General features: G+C 43.2%; 1 protein-coding gene across 9 annotated transcripts in view; it reads left to right on the top strand.

Annotated features, from left to right (window-relative positions):
• The window catches only part of LOC120438314 (programmed cell death 1 ligand 1-like), a 30,890-nt gene extending 14,295 nt beyond the window's left edge, over positions 1–16,595 (top strand). The window contains exons 4-10 of one of the 9 annotated variants that reach the window (XR_005611799.1): positions 14,008–14,197; positions 14,296–14,409; positions 14,564–14,769; positions 15,474–15,635; positions 15,888–15,996; positions 16,101–16,202; positions 16,345–16,595. Coding sequence is in view for 3 of the 9 variants with exons in the window: in XM_039608736.1 (XP_039464670.1) it covers positions 279–463 (185 nt within the window). In the remaining 6 variants the exon portion in view is untranslated. Of the gene's footprint in view, positions 1–278; positions 1,740–13,722; positions 13,907–14,007; positions 14,198–14,295; positions 14,770–14,881; positions 14,916–15,473; positions 15,662–15,790; positions 15,825–15,887; positions 15,997–16,100; positions 16,203–16,344 lie in introns of those variants that run through there. The other 8 variants (XR_005611800.1, XR_005611798.1, XR_005611802.1 and 5 more) reach the window with 8 other exon arrangements.
• The last annotated feature ends 1,554 nt before the right edge of the window (positions 16,596–18,149 follow it).

Here is an 18,149-nt window from a genome sequence, read left to right on the forward strand (position 1 = left end):
GGGCCAGGTTTCACAATGAGCTCACCTGAAACCCTGGGTGATTGTGACCTACATCCGTTTTCACAGGGTGGGTCACCACGTCAAAACTGCCAGAGCAGTGGGTTCAATACTGCTCTGGCAGTGTTGAAATACTTGAAATCTGGAGTTTCCAAATTGTCATTCATTTTTAAAAAAATCTTTTTTAACCTAATTTACTAGAAAAAGAAATGGATTCTGTTCTGTTCTTCACTCATCACCTACCTGACAGCTGAAACCTCACACCTGTTTCTCACCTGCAGGTCAGCCAAGAAGATCTGTTGGTCTGATCATCTGTGTTTCTGCTGTGCTTCTTGTTGCTGTTGTTGGTTTTTTGATCTACAAAAGAAAACAACATGATTCTAAACCTCATAATGATCCAGAGACTAGACGGCCTCTTTGCACTCCAGAGCTGAACTGTAACTCAGATGATCTGAAGATGAATTAGAACTCTTCTGAACATCCAGCAGATGTCAAACAACTCTGATGATCATCATGTTCAGACTCAGACCAACAGTGTGTGTCTGTGCTGTCTGTCAGTGACTCTGAACTACAGTTTATTCATCTTCAGGCTGTTCATGAGATTTACTGACACAAAGTCAAACTGTGTTACAAACACACATGAATTTCTGAGCTCTGATCTCAGAGTCAGTGAGTGTTTTTGTGTTGGAGCTTCAGGTTCAGCTGATCCTTTTGCCGAATTCAGCTTTTTAAATAGACAACGGCCAAACTGAAAACACAATCAGGATCCATTTGTCATCTGCTGTTGAAAGACATCTGTATTAAATTGTATTTAACTTAAGTGAAATCCATGTAAATTAACTTTAAATTAAGCAAAGCTCTTTTGTGTTGGTGTAAATATAAACTTCATGTGACCTTTCCTCTTTAAGTGGAGCCCAAAATAACAAGTTTGCATAGCCATTTGCATATGCCCTTTTTTTGCTGATGTTAATTAATCTTATGTAATAATGTTTTTATTATTGATGTGAAAGGTGTATGAAAGTAAAAATTCATGTACACTACTGGTCAGAAGTTTCAGAACACCCCAATATGCAATTTGTCTCAATGCACTCTGAAATGATTGTTGAAATTTGAAGACTTAGTGAAATTACAGACATTATTATTCATGTGCAAGGCAAGAAATAATACATTACCTCGTAAGTTACAAAATTTGTTTGTATTGTGTTCAGGAAGTGGGGACAGTAGAAGGAAGTTTGACTTTAAGCATCAGTTTGCTAGGACCACACAAAGGCAAATGTGTCTGACAGTTAATGGTAGAGGAATATGGAATTCTCTTCAAGATAATCTCAAGAGTTGTACAAATATGCACCATTTTAAAATGTGTTATATACTTAAAAGGATAAATCAATATGAAGAACATGAAAGTAATTTGGGTTAAATGTGGAAGGAAAAATTTTCATTGCCATTTAGTGCTGTATATTGCTGATTATACTGATTTGTTGTTTAGTTTTGCATTGTTACATAAAGATATATGTTAGAGTGTTTTTTGGGCTTTATTGGCGCCCTTTTCTAAGAATAATTGGATTGCAGATAGAGGGCAGGTGCTAACAAGAATTTATTCTTCTTCCTGCTCCTTTTCACCCATGGGTGCAGTGTTATATTAATGGGAAGGAGGATCTGTATGTAGGAAACGAAACACTGTTGAACCATGTGTGAAATAAATAAATAAATGAAATGAATAACCAGTACAAATAACCGGTTTGAGTTAAAAAAGAAATAATGGAATCAATTTATGGAACAAAATGTATTCTAAAGTTTTGGTTCATCAAAGTAGCCTCCTTTGGCAGATATAACAGCTGAACACACAAATTTAATTCTTTCTACAATAGAAATCAAATATTCTTCAGAAAGTTTTTCCCATATCTGTTGCAGAAGCTCCCATAAATGTGGCACTTGTAGGTTGCTTTTCTTTCACTCCTCTGTCCAGTTCATCCCAGACCAGCTCAATCAGTCCATAATACTTTCTTCCAGTCATCAGTAGGGGTGGGTTTTGATTAAAATCATTCTGGCTTGGATAACGTGAAATCGATTCATTAAAATCCTGAATCGATTTTTTAATATAAATTTATTTTGCCCAAAACGCCAGAATCTCAGGTTAAACCTCACAAAATTTCAACAACCACCAAACAGCTAAAACAGTAAATGAGAGCAGGTACACGGATTCTGCACAAAGATGTAAACACAAAGCGCGGAACCGCGGATCAGAATCAGTGAGATGTTGCCTTTCTCACCCAACGGCACGGACACGGTCGGGGCTGAAAGCCGACAGCTCGCTGATTCTGATATTTCGGCGGGTCCGCGCTTTGAGTTCACGCCCTTTTTGCGCTGATTCTAAAGGTGCAGGTGTATCACTCCTGTTTCTACCTGGAGACAGCAGTCGCCTCATTGTTCTGACACACAACACAATACACTACACACTAACTACACAAGACAACACATTAACTACACACTCCAAATACGCTAAACGTCACAAATCTCTCACATCTCAAAACTCGCTCTCTCTCTCTTTTTCTGCTGTCTTGCTCTCTCTCTCCCCCTCTCTCTCTCTCTTGCCGTCACTCCTAAGACTTCCCCTGTGTTTTTTTTGTTTGTTTGTTTTTTGCTCATAAGCAGAGAGTGCTTGCTAGCGCTGTCCTTAGACAGTAAACGTGACGAAACTATTGAGGAATGTATATATATATATTGTTTATCATGACTCTGGTTTTACGTGGCCTATCAACACAATTTATAAACTGGGATATATCACCTTGTTGCTTTGTCTTTAAGTGGTCATGTGATTGGCTTACCATGACTACTTTATTCATCCTCAGTCAAACAGCAGCACTTATGCAATTGTTTTGCCCCCTTAGCTCCTGGGCCCTGTTTCAGAAAGCCGGTTTAGTGCAAACTCTGAGTAAGTATACCCTGAGTTAACGAAAACTCTGGGTTTTCGGTTTCACAAAGCGAGTTTAGTTTAATTCTGGGTGAGTTACTATGACGACACACTCCGTGAAGCTAACCTGCCCCCTAGCAGGTTTACTTCAACTAACCCTGAACTTCTCCGCCTCTTTGTCGGAAACCTGACTGTAGGAAGTGTCACACATGGCGTGCCCCTTCCTTGAAGAGCCAGTAGATGTTGAAGCCCAAATTCTCCGCAGAGCTCTCCGCCGGGAGAGAGTGATTAGAGCGCGTTTGGACATTTTATCATTTCCTGATGATTTTCTGTGTGAACGTTACTGTTTTTCAGCACAATCGATAATTTATTTGAATAACATCCTCAGGCCTTATATTGCTCATGTGACACATCGCGGACATTCTCTCAGTTCTGTACATATTATTTGTATTGCACTTTGTTTTTTTGCAAACGGGAGCAATGTATAATATTGGTGACGCTGAGCACGTTTCCAAGGCTACCGTCTGTCGGGCAGTCAGGAATGTTACAGTTGCACTGAAACGTCTCCTGTACTCGTTTGTGGTGTTCCCGGTCATAGACCCACAAGATTTATCAAAGAGGATTCCACAAAATTGCAGGTATCAGGATGAACAAAACCTAATTCATGATGTGGTGATACTTGAACTACTACTTAAATTTTACATTTATTTTCAGGGTTCCCAGGCGTGATTGGCTGTATAGATGGCACTCACATTCCATTCTGCTGCTTGAAGTGTTCCATTTCCAAAAGCATTTTTTATTTTCTTGATCAAACAGGTCTTGTACAGCTGCTTTACAGGGAGCTATTGAAACACAGAAAATAGCATTGACATTCATAGTACATGCCTACTTAGGTTGGTTGTAAATCAGTGCTGAACATCTTACTGAGGAAAGGTTTGTTGGAGAAGTGGCTGGACCCTCTTCCTCTACATTTTTTATATTTCATTTTTACTTGCTGCCAGGAGCGTTTGGGGCCTGTTGGGTTGCACATGCGCTCACATCACATCACAAAATAAAATGTATCAAATAAAAATAAAATGAAATATAATAAAATAACGTGTTAAATGGGTGGAAATCCTAGATCAATTTTTAAATTAACACTCACGCATTGACTCTGTCGGCTATGTATTGCCATGCATGCTCCCTTTCTTTTGCAGCTGAGGCTGTGTTACTCTTTTTCATAAAAATTTGCATGTTATCGGCATATGCTGCCATCAGAAATTCGGCCTCAAGCGCTGTAAAATACATTGGCCGCGCCTTCTTTCCCTCTGTCTCCATGGTGACTCGCTTAATCTGTGCTCCACTAATCAGGGCTTTATGCGCGTGCTTAACTTGGGGTTAAAGCAACTCCGCGTTGATTGAACTAATTGTTATCAGCCTTTCTGAAACCGAATATTCCGAGTTGGACAGTTCGGGGTTACTCAACCCTGAGTATCATTTTTAACTCTGAGTTTTCTAAACCGGCTTTCTGAAACAGGGCCCAGGTGTTGTGCCAGAAAGTGATTACCGTCCGCGGGAGCGCGCGCAGCTGCTTAAAGCTGTAGCGTCCAGATTACTTACGTAGTCAGCTACTTCCGTGTAACGGATATAAGATGCGGTAAGCTGAACACAGCTTCAACCGTCTGTTTGTTGAAAAATAGTAACGGACCGCGTTTTCTTGTTAGTAACTGTAACGGCGTTGTACCGAGAGAAGAAAATTGATTGATAGTCAGTCACTAAGGAAGGACCCAGAAGAAGAAAAGAAGAAAAGCTGTTAAAGACAGGGAAAGTTAAGACTTTGATTTGTGTAGGGTAAGCAAGGAGAAAAAATGTTTTAAAATGCGGATAATAGAAGCAGAAAGGAGGGAAAAGAAAGCAGTTTTGAAAGATTTGCCAAGAGAAATCCATACTAATGGAAAAGAGAAAGGAAAAGAGGCTGATGCAGTGTCCACCTCAGTGCCTCTTCCGCCTCCGTATTACACAGAGAACAAATCATTTCCCAGTTCACGCACTTTTTGTGCTTCCCCTTGTGCCCCAGTACAGGTTGCTTTGCAGAACTTGAAAGCCAATGCCGACCTGGACTACCGTATTTTCTGGACAACAGAGCGCACCTGTATATAAGCCGCATCTGCTCCATTTAAAAAAAATAAAAATAAAAAAAATATACAAGCTGCACCCGGCTATAAGCCGCAGATATCTATGTTGAAAAATTAGATATTTACTGCATGTACAGAACGATTTTGTACTGTAAAGGTACATGTATGTACCTGAACAGATTCTTTCCGAACAGTGCCTTTTAACACGGCACTTTGCTGATTAAAACGGAACAGAATCAAGAGAAAATAACCGGTATTTATTTACCTTCATTTCTCCTGTGTTTGAAACCACAAGTCACTTTAATCATCTTCGCTGAAATTCATGAAGTCGTCTTCTTCAGTCAACAGCCTCAGAAGCACTTCATCACATCTGTCTCCATCAGTCTCCATCAGTCTCGCTCTCCCTGTCACTGTCATCCTCCGGTGAAGTTGGCTCTGAAGTTGTGCCGCTCTCTTCGCGTAGCAGTCCAGCCTTTTCGGAACCCGTTGGTGATGGTGGATTCTTTCACAGCACTCCACGCTGTTAGGATCCACTGACAGACATCAGAAAAGGATGCTTTTCGCATGCGGCCAGTTTTTGTGAATGACTTTTCACCGCTTGTCATCCAAGTCTCCCACTCAACCCGTAGTGCAGCTTTAAATTTACACTGATGTCAAGTGGCTGCAAATACTTTGTTGTACCTCCAGGAATCACAGCTGGAATGGAGTTTGTTTTCTTGATCGCTGATTTCACAGAATCTGTGATGTGGGCCCTCATGCTATCCAAAACAAGCAGTGCTTTTGTCCAGTGAAAAAATCCTCCCGGGCGCTTGCCATAGCACTCCATTAACCATTCCTTTATTAGGCCTTCTATCATCCACCCTTTGGTGTTAACTTTGACCACTATGCCTTTCGGTAGTTGTTCTTTCAGCATAGTTATGCGCTTAAAAATCACCATTGGTGGAAGTTTTTGTCCGGATGCCGTGCATGCCAGAACCCAGGTGAAGTGCGTCCTCCCATGGCCTGTTGTTTTCAACAACACGGATGATGCACCTGTCTTGTTAATGGTTCTGGTCAGAGGCAGATCAAACATTAAAGGTACTTCATCCATATTGATTATGTTGTCTGGTCCGATGGAGTTTTCTTGTATCTGTCTGTGCCCTGATGGACAAGTTTTTACGTCTCATAAATCTGAAACACCATGACGGCCCAGCTTTGAAATCTTCAATATTCATTTCGCGGGTGATTGTTTTGGCTTTCAGTCGGATCTGTACAGTGGGTACATTTCGGCCACCTGCTCTCTGTGTGTTCACCGAGTCCTCCAGGACATTTTCAAGTTCAGGCCACCTGCTTTTATGTCCTCTGAAAGCTTTTCTTGACTTTTGGCATTGCATGAGCTCTTCCTACTGCCGCCTCCAATGTCTCACCATAGATTCATTGATGCTAAGCTTGCGTGCAGCAGCACGGTTTCCTTCCTGGATAGCAAGATTGATGGCCTTCAACTTAAAACTTGCATCATATGAACTTCTTCGTGTAGTTTCCATTATGAAGGGGATTTGAAAATAATTACCAGTTGCTAATTTGTCGTGCGTGTTCTATCTGCTAAAGAAAAAGTAGTGTATTCTTCTTTGCATTGATTTTTTTGTCTATCTTGTTTTTGATTCTAATTCTGGTTAGAGCGCCCCTAGCGGTGGAAGAAAAATCCACAAAATAGCCGCACCTTTGTATAAGCCTCATGGTTCAAAACCTAGGAAATTAGGTTTTGTCCAGAAAATACGGTACTTTCCCCTTAGATCCCACTCTGCACCATGAGACCCACTCCCAGTAGCTGCCGGCGCCAGCTCAGTGGCTGAAGAGCAGCAACTGCCCCAAGAGGAAGCAGGAGGTGCCCTCCAAGCACGGCGTGCATTGTGGGCTGAAGAGACAAAAGGGAAAAAAACGGAGATGGAGAAATAAGAGGAAAAAGCGGAGAAATAAGGACAGACGGCATGGATATTACGTCCTGCCACTCGCCATGGATCAACCCGAATATTGTCCCACTGATGATGAGCGGGATGATACAGAGGAAGAAGAACGCAGCGGGTAAGACGAAAAGCTCTAGGCCCTGCTGAGAATGTGAATGCGGCGACAGGAGAGAAGAGGAGACCTGCAACTCCCGATGGTAGAAGTGGCAGGGCCCGACAGACCCATTTTGGTTCACAGACCATGGACGTGGTAGACATCGCTGACGCCACCAGCCATTTGTCTGACCCACTAGTGTCGGGTACAAAGTTTGGTAAGCTGCTCCTTATTTTTGAAGAGAACATTGTTCCACAGGTCAAGAAACTAGACGCCCAGTGGAGGGCAAGCTGAAAACATGCAACCTGAGGAAAATATCACTGCAGTTGCCTGATCCTACGCTGAGAATAAAAAACCTAACCTATGAGCATGGAGAAAACCGTGAATATTGTACTGCAGTGGCCCACCTGATAGATAAGCTAAAGGAGGTTTACCTGGATAAGGTGAACATATCAAAGATTCAAGCTTGCAAGCAAAGGAAAGATGAATCTGTGGATGACTTCATACATCGTATGACAACTGTGTTTGTCATAAGACCGCAGCAAACCCGCAGGGAGACTTCCACGGCAAAGGCAGTTGGCGTGGCCGAAGCCGGGGAAGAAGACATGATCAAGGATGAGATCAACAATGACAACAGTGGGGAGGGGATCCAGATGCCTGGTTTATCTGTGGCGAGCATGAACACTGGAAGCAGAGTTGCCCTAATCGAGGCTTGCCTAGACTCGGACAGCATCAACGCTAAAATTACCAAATGAAGGGCCAGTGGTGTGTGCTGGTGGACTGGGACCGGGGAGAATAGTCACCAGAGGACACTTCAGGCTGTGGTTTGCCGACTTCTTCAGAACAGGGAACTGAAAATCACACACGCACACGCAGTGATGTAGAAAACGTTTCACACACAGATGCACACACTTTAATACATCACAGCTTTGAGCATGTAAACCGGGTTTCTGTGTCACCAGATGGTACATTCTATAAAATGTTAGTTTGTGGTCAGGAAGTGGAATTTCTAGTAGATTCCGGTGCCACTTATTATGTGTTACACTGGGAATCTCTCTCACCTCAGCCTGGGCTAGGTGAGAGGTTCACTCATTCTGTATCTGCATCAGGAACCATTTAGAGGGAAAATTTCACCATATCACTGTATTGTGTAGACAGACAAGGTAAAAAATTCAAACATGAGTTTCTGTGGTCGGACCTGTGTGGGAAGCCATGGGAGTATTTATGAACCGGTGCTACAGTGCGTGCGATCAGGGGACCACAAAGGATTCCACAGTATTATTTTCTCCAAAAGTAAAGCTTATAAGAGGACCATGACATGTACAGTCCATTGTGCCCACTCAGTAGAGCTGGTGGACATGGCTGTTTCACAGTGTTTGCTTCAAGCAACACCTCCTGCATATTCCTCACACCCCCTGCTGACAGAGGTGCCTGATGGCTTGTGGGCCTCATCTAATTAAAAATTAGGTCTAATTAAAAATTGTGAGCCAGTAATTACTCCAAAGCCCTCTTTCAGAGCACACAAGAGCAGTGCACTGCCGATTCTGGTGCGTTAGTGACACATTTGCATCACTACGGTTACAAAGCTAACAGGTCAAAGCTACAGCTCTGTAAAGACAAAGTCACATCCTTAGGGCATATAATTTCTTACAACTCACCAGATTTTCTCCAAAAGGGTCGAAGCTGTGATGACTATCTCAAAGCCTCACAAAAAAAACAGGTGATGTCATTTCTGGGAACCACAAAATATTGTCACAATTTCATTCCACACTACTCCTCTGTGGAAGCTCCACTTGCTGCACCCATACATGGTACAAACCTGTCAGGCAATGATCGCATTTCCTGGACACCGGAGCTGAGGGAGCCTTCGTTGCCATGAAAAAGCTGCTGCAAACAGCGCCTGTTTTGGCGCTACCAGACCCATCCAACCGTACACTTAAATGGTAGATGAAAAGAATGGTTTCATGTCTTCTGTTCTTTTAATGTAGCATAGTGATTCGCTTCGGCCAGTTGGTTATTACTCTTCTAAGTTCAAACCAGTGGCTGCAGGCCTGCGAGCAGTAGCTGCATGTGCTTGCCTAACGCGACATTGTGGGATACTCTCCTCTGACAATACAGGTACCCCATGCAGTTTCTGTTATTCTGCTGGAGCAGAAAACTTCCCACCTTTCTGCAGCTCGCTGGCTCAGGTACTCTACTGCTTGATATGACTAACATCAAGTTGCACAACTCTTAACCCAGCCACTCTTCTACCCACGTGGGAGGATGGTGAGCCACACAGCTGCACTGCTGTGTTGGGTGGTAAATGGTAAATGGCCTGTATTTGTATAGCACTTTACTTAGTCCCAAAGCGCTTTACACGTTCAGTCATCCACCCATTCACACACAGGTGATGGCAAGCTACATTGTAGCCACAGCCACCCTGGGGCACACTGACCAAGGCGAGACTGCCAAACACTGGCGCCACCGGGCGCTTTGACCTCCACCAGTAGCCAACGGGTGAAGTGTCTTGCCCAAGTACACAACGACCGAGACTGTCCGAGCCGGGGCTCGAACCGGCAACCTACTGATTACAAGACGAACTGCCAACTCTTGAGCCACGATCGCCCCAAAACCTGTGAAACTTGTACACCTTGTATTGACTTGTTAGATGTTCACATTGAGAACTCTGACGTAGTGTTGTATGAAGATGGCTCCTCTTCATGTGATTCATGTGGAAGTAATTGTGTGGATTTTGCTATGTGTTCTAAACATGCCACTCTTGTTTCAGACTTGTTGCCCAGACACTTCTCAGCACAGACTGCAGAACTTGTGGTGCTCACAGAGGCCTGTAGACTTGCTGAGGGTCAGTCTGCCACCATCTAAACTGACTCTCTTGCTACGCGTTCGGTGTGGTGCATGAATTTGGCACCTTGTGGAGTCACAGAAAGTTCTTGAAATCTGATGGGAAGCCCATCCTGAATGCTAACCAGGTAGCAGTGCTGCTAGGCCCCATCCTCCTACCTGCTCGCATTGCTGTAGTGAAGTGTGCAGCACATACCGATAGAACTGATTCTTTCTCTTGAGGAAATGCTGCCGCCGACACAGCTGCCAAAGTAGCCGCCGAAGGAGGCCTGCATTTCCAACCTGCCATGGTACCGCTACCCACACCTAACCTCGCTGATCTTCCTGCTGTACAGTCATTTGTATCTCAGGTAGGAAAAACTCTCTGGCACAAACATGGCTGCACATTGGTTGAATCTGTCTGGCGTTCTTCTGAGGGCTGCCCTTGTCTGCCTAAACACTTTTCCCCCTGGTTTCTAAAATGGGCACATGGGTTTGGACCATGTAAAAAGTGTCTTATTTGCAGAACCAACAATGTGGGACACCCAATACAGGTAAACACTGCAGCACCCCCTCCCCCACCAGATATGCCTTTTGACTGTCTGATGGATTTGATTGAACTGACACCACCCAAGGGAATGACGTATTGTCTGGTAGTGGTGGACATGTTTTCTAAGTGGGTAGAAGCATTTCCCACCAAAAATGCAGACAGCAGGGCAGTGGCGAAAGCTCTCCTGTCAGAAATTATTCCCAGGTGGGGTATCCAGGGAAAAATCACAAGTGACAACAGCACTCACTTTGTAAACCACTTTGCATTGAAGGAAATCAGCAAGCAATTAGGTTTCAGATTGCAAACACACTGTGCGTACCAGCCACAATCTAAAGGTGCTGTGGAGAGAATGAATGGCTCCTAAAGTCCAAGCTGGCCAAGTGCTGTGAAGAATCTGGCCTCACGTGTCCGAAAGCACTTCCCCTTGTGCTGATGTATGTGCGCACGGGGTCCAGACCTCCAGTACACCTAAGCCCTTATGAGGTGTTGTATGGATGGACTGCCAGAGTGGGGGCAGAACCCCCGATTGACAGGCACGTTCACAGAGTTGTGCAACAGTGAAATGATTACGTACTGTCAAAGTCTCTCTTGGACTCTTTCATAGGTACACTGAGCAGCCCTGCCCAGAACAGTAGAAGGACCCCTGCATCTATTTAAACCAGGTCACTGGGTACTGGCGAAGGATTTCAGGAGGAGACGGTGGAAGGCAAAATGGTGGCCAGGCCCTTTGAAAGTCCTGCTGACCACACAAACAGTGGTGAAGGTTGGAGAACGAATTACTTGCATCCACGCCAGTCACTGTAAGCTGTTTGCAGGAGATCTGCCTGGGGAAGAGGAACAACCAAGAGGATCTGGAATGTTCTTTGTCAGAGACAACTCTCAGTGCCTCCCTGACTGATGTCTTTCCTCATACATGGGAAATAAAGGTGTTGGGTTTTAACTGCTCATCAAGTCTGCAGGCTTTGTTAGCAAATTTCCAGAAAAGGGGAAGATGGACAAATAGAAAAGACAAACTCTGCTAGATTATCTGGTGAGAAAAAAACAAGAAGAAAACAAGCATAAAGTCAGTAACACATTAAGGAAGCAACAACCCAGATAAGTATAAGTAACAGTAAATAAAATTAAATGTTACTGAGCGGCACATATGACCGAAAAAGGAACAATATGCTTTGAGGCAGCTCCCAATGAAGATAGTGTGTGTCTGTAAACACCCGTGTGTGCACCTGTTTGCGTGTAGAAGTGGAGAAGGTACAGGAGGCCTGCTGCAGGCTCCGCCAGCAGCCAGTCGCGCTTGAGCCGACCCAGCCCCAGGCCCAGAGGTTCAAGGACACCCCACCCCCTGGAAGGGGCCTGACCAAGCCTCGGGCACCAGGCCCCGCTAAGTAGCCACCGGCAGTGAGCCAGTACATACCTGAGAGCCCAGCCCCGGACACCCAGAACCACCAGAGCACCAACAATTGAGGGCATCAGCCTCTGGCAGGGAGTGTGGTGGTGGGCTGAGATGTTCCCAGAGAGGTCGCGTCTAAGACCCAACTTGACACATAGACGTAGACAAACAGGCACAGGCAGACACTACAGTATATACGCTATTCAAGAAAAAATACAATACAATGTTCCTCGTACACTAAAATTCCCCCCACAGTCCTGTGATGTCACTGTCCTGCCACGCTCAGGCAAATGTTTCTTATATTTAAAAACAGGAGAGGAAATCCTCTTTTGAAATAGACACTATGCCAGTGTAACATAATTCAATAACACAAGTTAAATCCTGCTAAATGGGACACTGGCCCCACCTACTGTAGCAAAAGTCACCCTGCAATAGTTACAAAGGGCAAGGAATTCAGGTTCAGTGAAAAGGACTAGATGTTATAGTCCCTGACAATTCATTGCTTTAGATGGAGAGACTCTTGAGGGATGGCTGTTATGAGGAAAGGCAGCCCAGAAACTTTGCCAGCAGCACACATCATTGTGTGCTTCAACCTTTGGTCTTTTACCCAGGCTAATCTGCCATTTTCCTTCCTTGGTTAGGTTTAAGGATTAGAGATCTGATCTAGATTATCATTTTAAAATTTGGGACACATCGTCAGTAGTGGACATTGGATTCATCGGGTGTTTCGGCCATTATCACTAGACACCCTCATCCAAGGAGGCCCTGCCAGGGTTGATCAGGTCTCAGAGTGTGTCACTGGTTTATGTTAACTTGTTATTTCTCTTCTCCTTTCTTCTATTTAGTTTCCTACAGTTTATTTTCTATCTATTCACTGCAACTGAGAAATAATACTTACCTCTTTAGCATTTATTGAGCCTAACTTCTTCAAAGGGATAGAAAAGGTGATAGAGAGAAGTAAGACAAAAGGGACAAGATAGGAGAGAGCAGAGAGGAGAGCCAGAAGGGGGGCGCCCGATCTGGCAGGGAGGTGTGGGAAGCCAGATCGGGCTGTATGCTCTAACTCCCCACTGCCTCCCAGAAAAGGGAAGAAGAGCAGAGGGGAGGAGAGCGGAATATTTCTTTTCTCTTGGGGTTAGCTGATGTCAGGCCTTTTTAGCCATAGCCAGTGACTGGTCCTCTCAGCAGTGCTAGTACTCTTATAGCCTGCCGTTGCGCCTGTCCTCTGATCCCAATCTCTCTAAGCAGTTTTGCTGTTGTACTGGCAACAGCTTACATTAATTTTAAATAGATTTGTTACTCTGATGTCTGTCTCTCTGTTAGTCCTCTGACAGACTGGTACCTGTCCAGGTTTGCTCTACCTATGACTACTGGGACAGGCTCTGGCTCCTGTAATAGAAAGTTTCTATTATTCTCATTTAAAGTATTTAAGTGCTTATGCATATGCTTAGTTGTGACACTGTTATAGACTGTTCAGTGAAAGTTTCTAAACCTAGATGAACTTACTTCAGCATCAGCAGTATGAGAAAACAACTCCCTTTACAGGTGCTGATAAGGCCAAGGGCACAAAACAGCATAACCATTGATCTGTTAGGTTTCATAGCGAGGCGCGTGAAGTGTGGTATGATCAGTTTGTAACTTCCTCCCTCTTCCTTGGAAGCATAAAGGAGTAGGAGCACGACTTCTGTGGCAGAGCTGGCATGACTGTGAACTGTGATGTTTGATGTGTGTTGGCTCTCCTGCGTGCAGTAATAAATAGCTTGATCACAGCTCTTTCTGTGTTGCAGACTTTATTTACAAAATTCCACGACACCCCCCCACCCTCCCACTGTGAACATGAATTGAATATTCAGAAGAAAATGAATTGATAGACTCACATTTGTTTAAATACTTCTAGAAATCTGAGCTGTTGGTGTGGTAATAATATTAGAGCTGGCAATCTTTCCTACTGAATCTCTACTCTGAGTCATGTTACCTGAGATTAATTCTATGTTTACCTGACAGCCTGGACAAATGTGCTTTGTGAAGGATGTAAATGAAATCAGATCTTAACTGCTTACATTTAAGGACCCTGGTCATATTTAATTGTAATATGAACCAATGATTTTCTGATTGCTGATTCTAAGAGAGTCTTTGTGGAAATCCTGTTTGGCTTTTTGTCATTTTAATTCTCTTTTCCGTTTGCCAGAACAGTTCTCCACAGTCGCTGTCCACATGGGTCAGTGGGACCAAGCAGCACTCTGCTAATGTGAGACTCTGACCAGCAACATCCAGCAAGACCCAGACAGCGTTTTCTATCTCCCAGCTGGAGTTTTTTGTTTGTGACTGAAGAGTCAGATTTTTGTTGAGGCTGGAGGAACAGCCTCACACTCGCAGAGGTAAGTCAGTTTGCAGAGATCCCTCCCACCCTGGCTTTTATGTGGCAGATTTCTTATCTGAAACAGTAATATTTCAGTGACTGCTGCTTATACCACAGGTTAATACACGCTACTGATCCCTGATGGGAGAATCATCACCTCTGCCAACAAAGAAGCCTGGTGGATGTTTGTTTGCAGTCTGATGATGGGACATCATGCTCTGCATCTTCAAAGTTTGTCTCTTGATTATTATTCATACACAGTAATGTGAATTATGCTTATATCTAGTATAACTGGACCAACCTGGTGCTCTTCATTTATGGAGGCTGTTGAGTCTGAATGTTGGATGTTGTGTATCTCGTGTTCTCTGGGCTTTGTTGTCCTCAGTCTTTTTGCAGGATCAGAAAACAAAACCAGGAGGCGCGTAAATGTTTCTTCTCCAATTGGATGATGATAAGACTGTGACACGGGATGCCACCTTTAGTCTTGTGATGAAGCAAAGCTCAGGAAGAAGTGTGATTCAATGGTACCCACATGTGTGCTGCTGAGAAGGATGTACAGGGGCACCTGCAGCCAAATCCAAGCCGCCTCAGGTTAGTTGTAGTTGCAGAACGCTTTAGGACTGAGACAGCTGAGGCATCAAATGTTAAATTAAACGGATAAAAAGGTTTCCTCCCTGTAATTATCACTTTTTAAAATCTTTAGCAACTTCAAGTCTGTCAGCGTGCTGAGGTCATAGAAAGAAGAAAAGAAGCTTGACTTCAGAGTGTTGTTTACAGTTTTCACTATTACCCAAGCATTAAGTCCACAGTACTGTAATGATGATTCTGACTTTGGTCACGGTTGCATAATACTTTAATAATATACAACTATTTTTTGTAATTCATATTTTTTCTGTTAATCAAAAATTTACTTTGTGAAATTTGTATTTGAGAATGCAGAATGTGACAATATATTTTTGTTCAGTATTTAATTTCTTTCAGTTGCAATTGTTAAATGAAAAAAATATATATATATACATATATATATATATATGTATATATATATATTCTAATTTAGCAAACTAATTTATCAAAAATATATATACATATATCTGTATTAGTTTTAATACATTAATTTGACAGCTGTATTGAAAATACCATATTGTATTCATACAGAATCAGTTTGGTATCATTGTTTGTCTGATTGCTGAAACTAAGAGCTACTTTGATCTATTTAGATCTAAAGTATCCAAAGTTGAGCCCTAATGTTTCTTCACCCTTGTGTGTGTGATATCTGATTTCCTACATGCTGACAGAGCAGAGCAGCAGTTTGTGCTCACAGATGGTGACGGTGTGGAGAGACGGTGGTGTTTCCTCAGAAGAACTAGCAGAGTCACCAAGGGCACGAGTCCATCTCACCACCTTGACTTGCTGACTGATGCTCGTCTGCACTGCACAGAGGAAATCAACTGACCGAGGTTTCTCCAGTGCAGTGTTATGAAATGTATATTTGTTTTATGCTTACAGATATGTTTTTCTTGACAGAGGCTCTGCAGAGGTTAGACAAAGCAGAGAAAATATGTGCTTTACATTTTACTGTGATTTACTGGGATATTTGTTGCCTGATGTTTAGCAGGAATGGAGGAATGGAATCAAAGGGAGATGTTTTTGATGTTTTTGTAATGTTGTGAGTAAATCTTCTGTATTATTTATTTGCTTGGTTATATTAGGAGTGTTTCTGGGTGAGGGGGAGAGGAGTCATCATCCAGGTAAAGTGACGTGGATCAGTGGATACACTTGTCTCCCCTTTAAAGGAGACGATCCGAGTCATCCTTAAATGTTAGTGCTTTCAAATACACAAACATTTTTAAAGGACAAAAACGAACATCCAACTTTGACTGTAATACAATTAAATCTTTGCATGTGTGTTTTCAAACTCTCAGATGGGCAGCATATCAGTCTTGGACTGTCTAACCTGCCAGAGCAGCACTGAATGATCACCACACATGAGCATGTTCCTGCAACATTCAGCAGCTTTGCTTTTGGTAAGTACAGTTACCTAACTACAGCAGCTCTATACACATGCCATCCATTTCTAACGGCCTGGTTACTTCCTGTAAGTTATTTTAGAAACCATGTGGTCACCTGACCTAACACTGTTTCTTCTTCTTCCCCTTAATGTTGAAGTGTCAAATGTCAAACAGCTGGAGAGGAAACTACACCAGTGTACTGGGATGTTTCACCAACACATGCCAGACGCTGTTCCTTCATGGTTTCATCACCAGAGACAGCCCCGCCCACCTCAGGACCTCGCCATTGATCATGATGATTACAGGGAGTGCAGAATTATTAGGCAAATGAGTATTTTGTCCACATCATCCTCTTCATGCATGTTGTCTTACTCCAAGCTGTATAGGCTCGAAAGCCTACTACCAATTAAGCATATTAGGTGATGTGCATCTCTGTAATGAGAAGGGGTGTGGTCTAATGACATCAACACCCTATATCAGGTGTGCATAATTATTAGGCAACTTCCTTTCCTTTGGCAAAATGGGTCAAAAGAAGGACTTGACAGGCTCAGAAAAGTCAAAATAGTGAGATATCTCGCAGAGGGATGCAGCAGCCTTAAAATTGCAAAGCTTCTGAAGCGTGATCATCGAACAATCAAGCGTTTCATTCAAAATAGTCAACAGGGTCGCAAGAAGCGTGTGGAAAAACCAAGGCGCAAAATAACTGCCCATGAACTGAGAAAAGTCAAGCGTGCAGCTGCCAAGATGCCACTTGCCACCAGTTTGGCCATATTTCAGAGCTGCAACATCACTGGAGTGCCCAAAAGCACAAGGTGTGCAATACTCAGAGACATGGCCAAGGTAAGAAAGGCTGAAAGACGACCACCACTGAACAAGACACACAAGCTGAAACGTCAAGACTGGGCCAAGAAATATCTCAAGACTGATTTTTCTAAGGTTTTATGGACTGATGAAATGAGAGTGAGTCTTGATGGGCCAGATGGATGGGCCCGTGGCTGGATTGGTAAAGGGCAGAGAGCTCCAGTCCGACTCAGGCGCCCAGCAAGGTGGAGGTGGAGTACTGGTTTGGGCTAGTATCATCAAAGATGAGCTTGTGGGGCCTTTTCGGGTTGAGGATGGAGTCAAGCTCAACTCCCAGTCCTACTGCCAGTTTCTGGAAGACACCTTCTTCAAGCAGTGGTACAGGAAGAAGTCTGCATCCTTCAAGAAAAACATGATTTTCATGCAGGACAATGCTCCATCACACGCGTCCAAGTACTCCACAGCGTGGCTGGCAAGAAAGGGTTTAAAGAAGAAAAACTAATGACATGGCCTCCTTGTTCACCTGATCTGAACCCCATTGAGAACCTGTGGTCCATCATCAGATGTGAGATTTACAAGGAGGAAAACAGTACACCTCTCTGAACAGTGTCTGGGAGGCTGTGGTTGCTGCTGCACGCAATGTTGATGGTGAACAGATCAAAACACTGACAGAATCCATGGATGGCAGGCTTTTGAGTGTCCTTGCAAAGAAAGGTGGCTATATTGGTCGCTGATTTGTTTTTGTTTTGTTTTGAATGTCAGAAATGTATATTTGTGAATGTGGAGATGTTATATTGGTTTCACTGGTAAAATAAATAATTGAAATGGGTATATATTTGTTTTTTGTTAAGTTGCCTAATAATTATGCACAGTAATAGTCACCTGCACACACAGATATCCCCCTAAAATAGCTAAAACTAAACACAAACTAAAAACTACTTCCAAAAACATTCAGCTTTGATATTAATGAGTTTTTTGGGTTCATTGAGAACATGGTTGTTGTTCAATAATAAAATTATTCCTCAAAAATACAACTTGCCTAATAATTCTGCACTCCCTGTATAATGATGACAGCAAGCGGAACTAAGACTGTAAAAATCCACGATCAGAATGTTTAGATGCTTTCTAATTATTAATGAATACTGAGAGCCTCTTTCTGTG

This window comes from Oreochromis aureus, linkage group 3, assembly GCF_013358895.1.
Source record: "Oreochromis aureus strain Israel breed Guangdong linkage group 3, ZZ_aureus, whole genome shotgun sequence".
In the NCBI taxonomy this organism is placed as follows: Eukaryota; Metazoa; Chordata; class Actinopteri; order Cichliformes; family Cichlidae; genus Oreochromis; species Oreochromis aureus.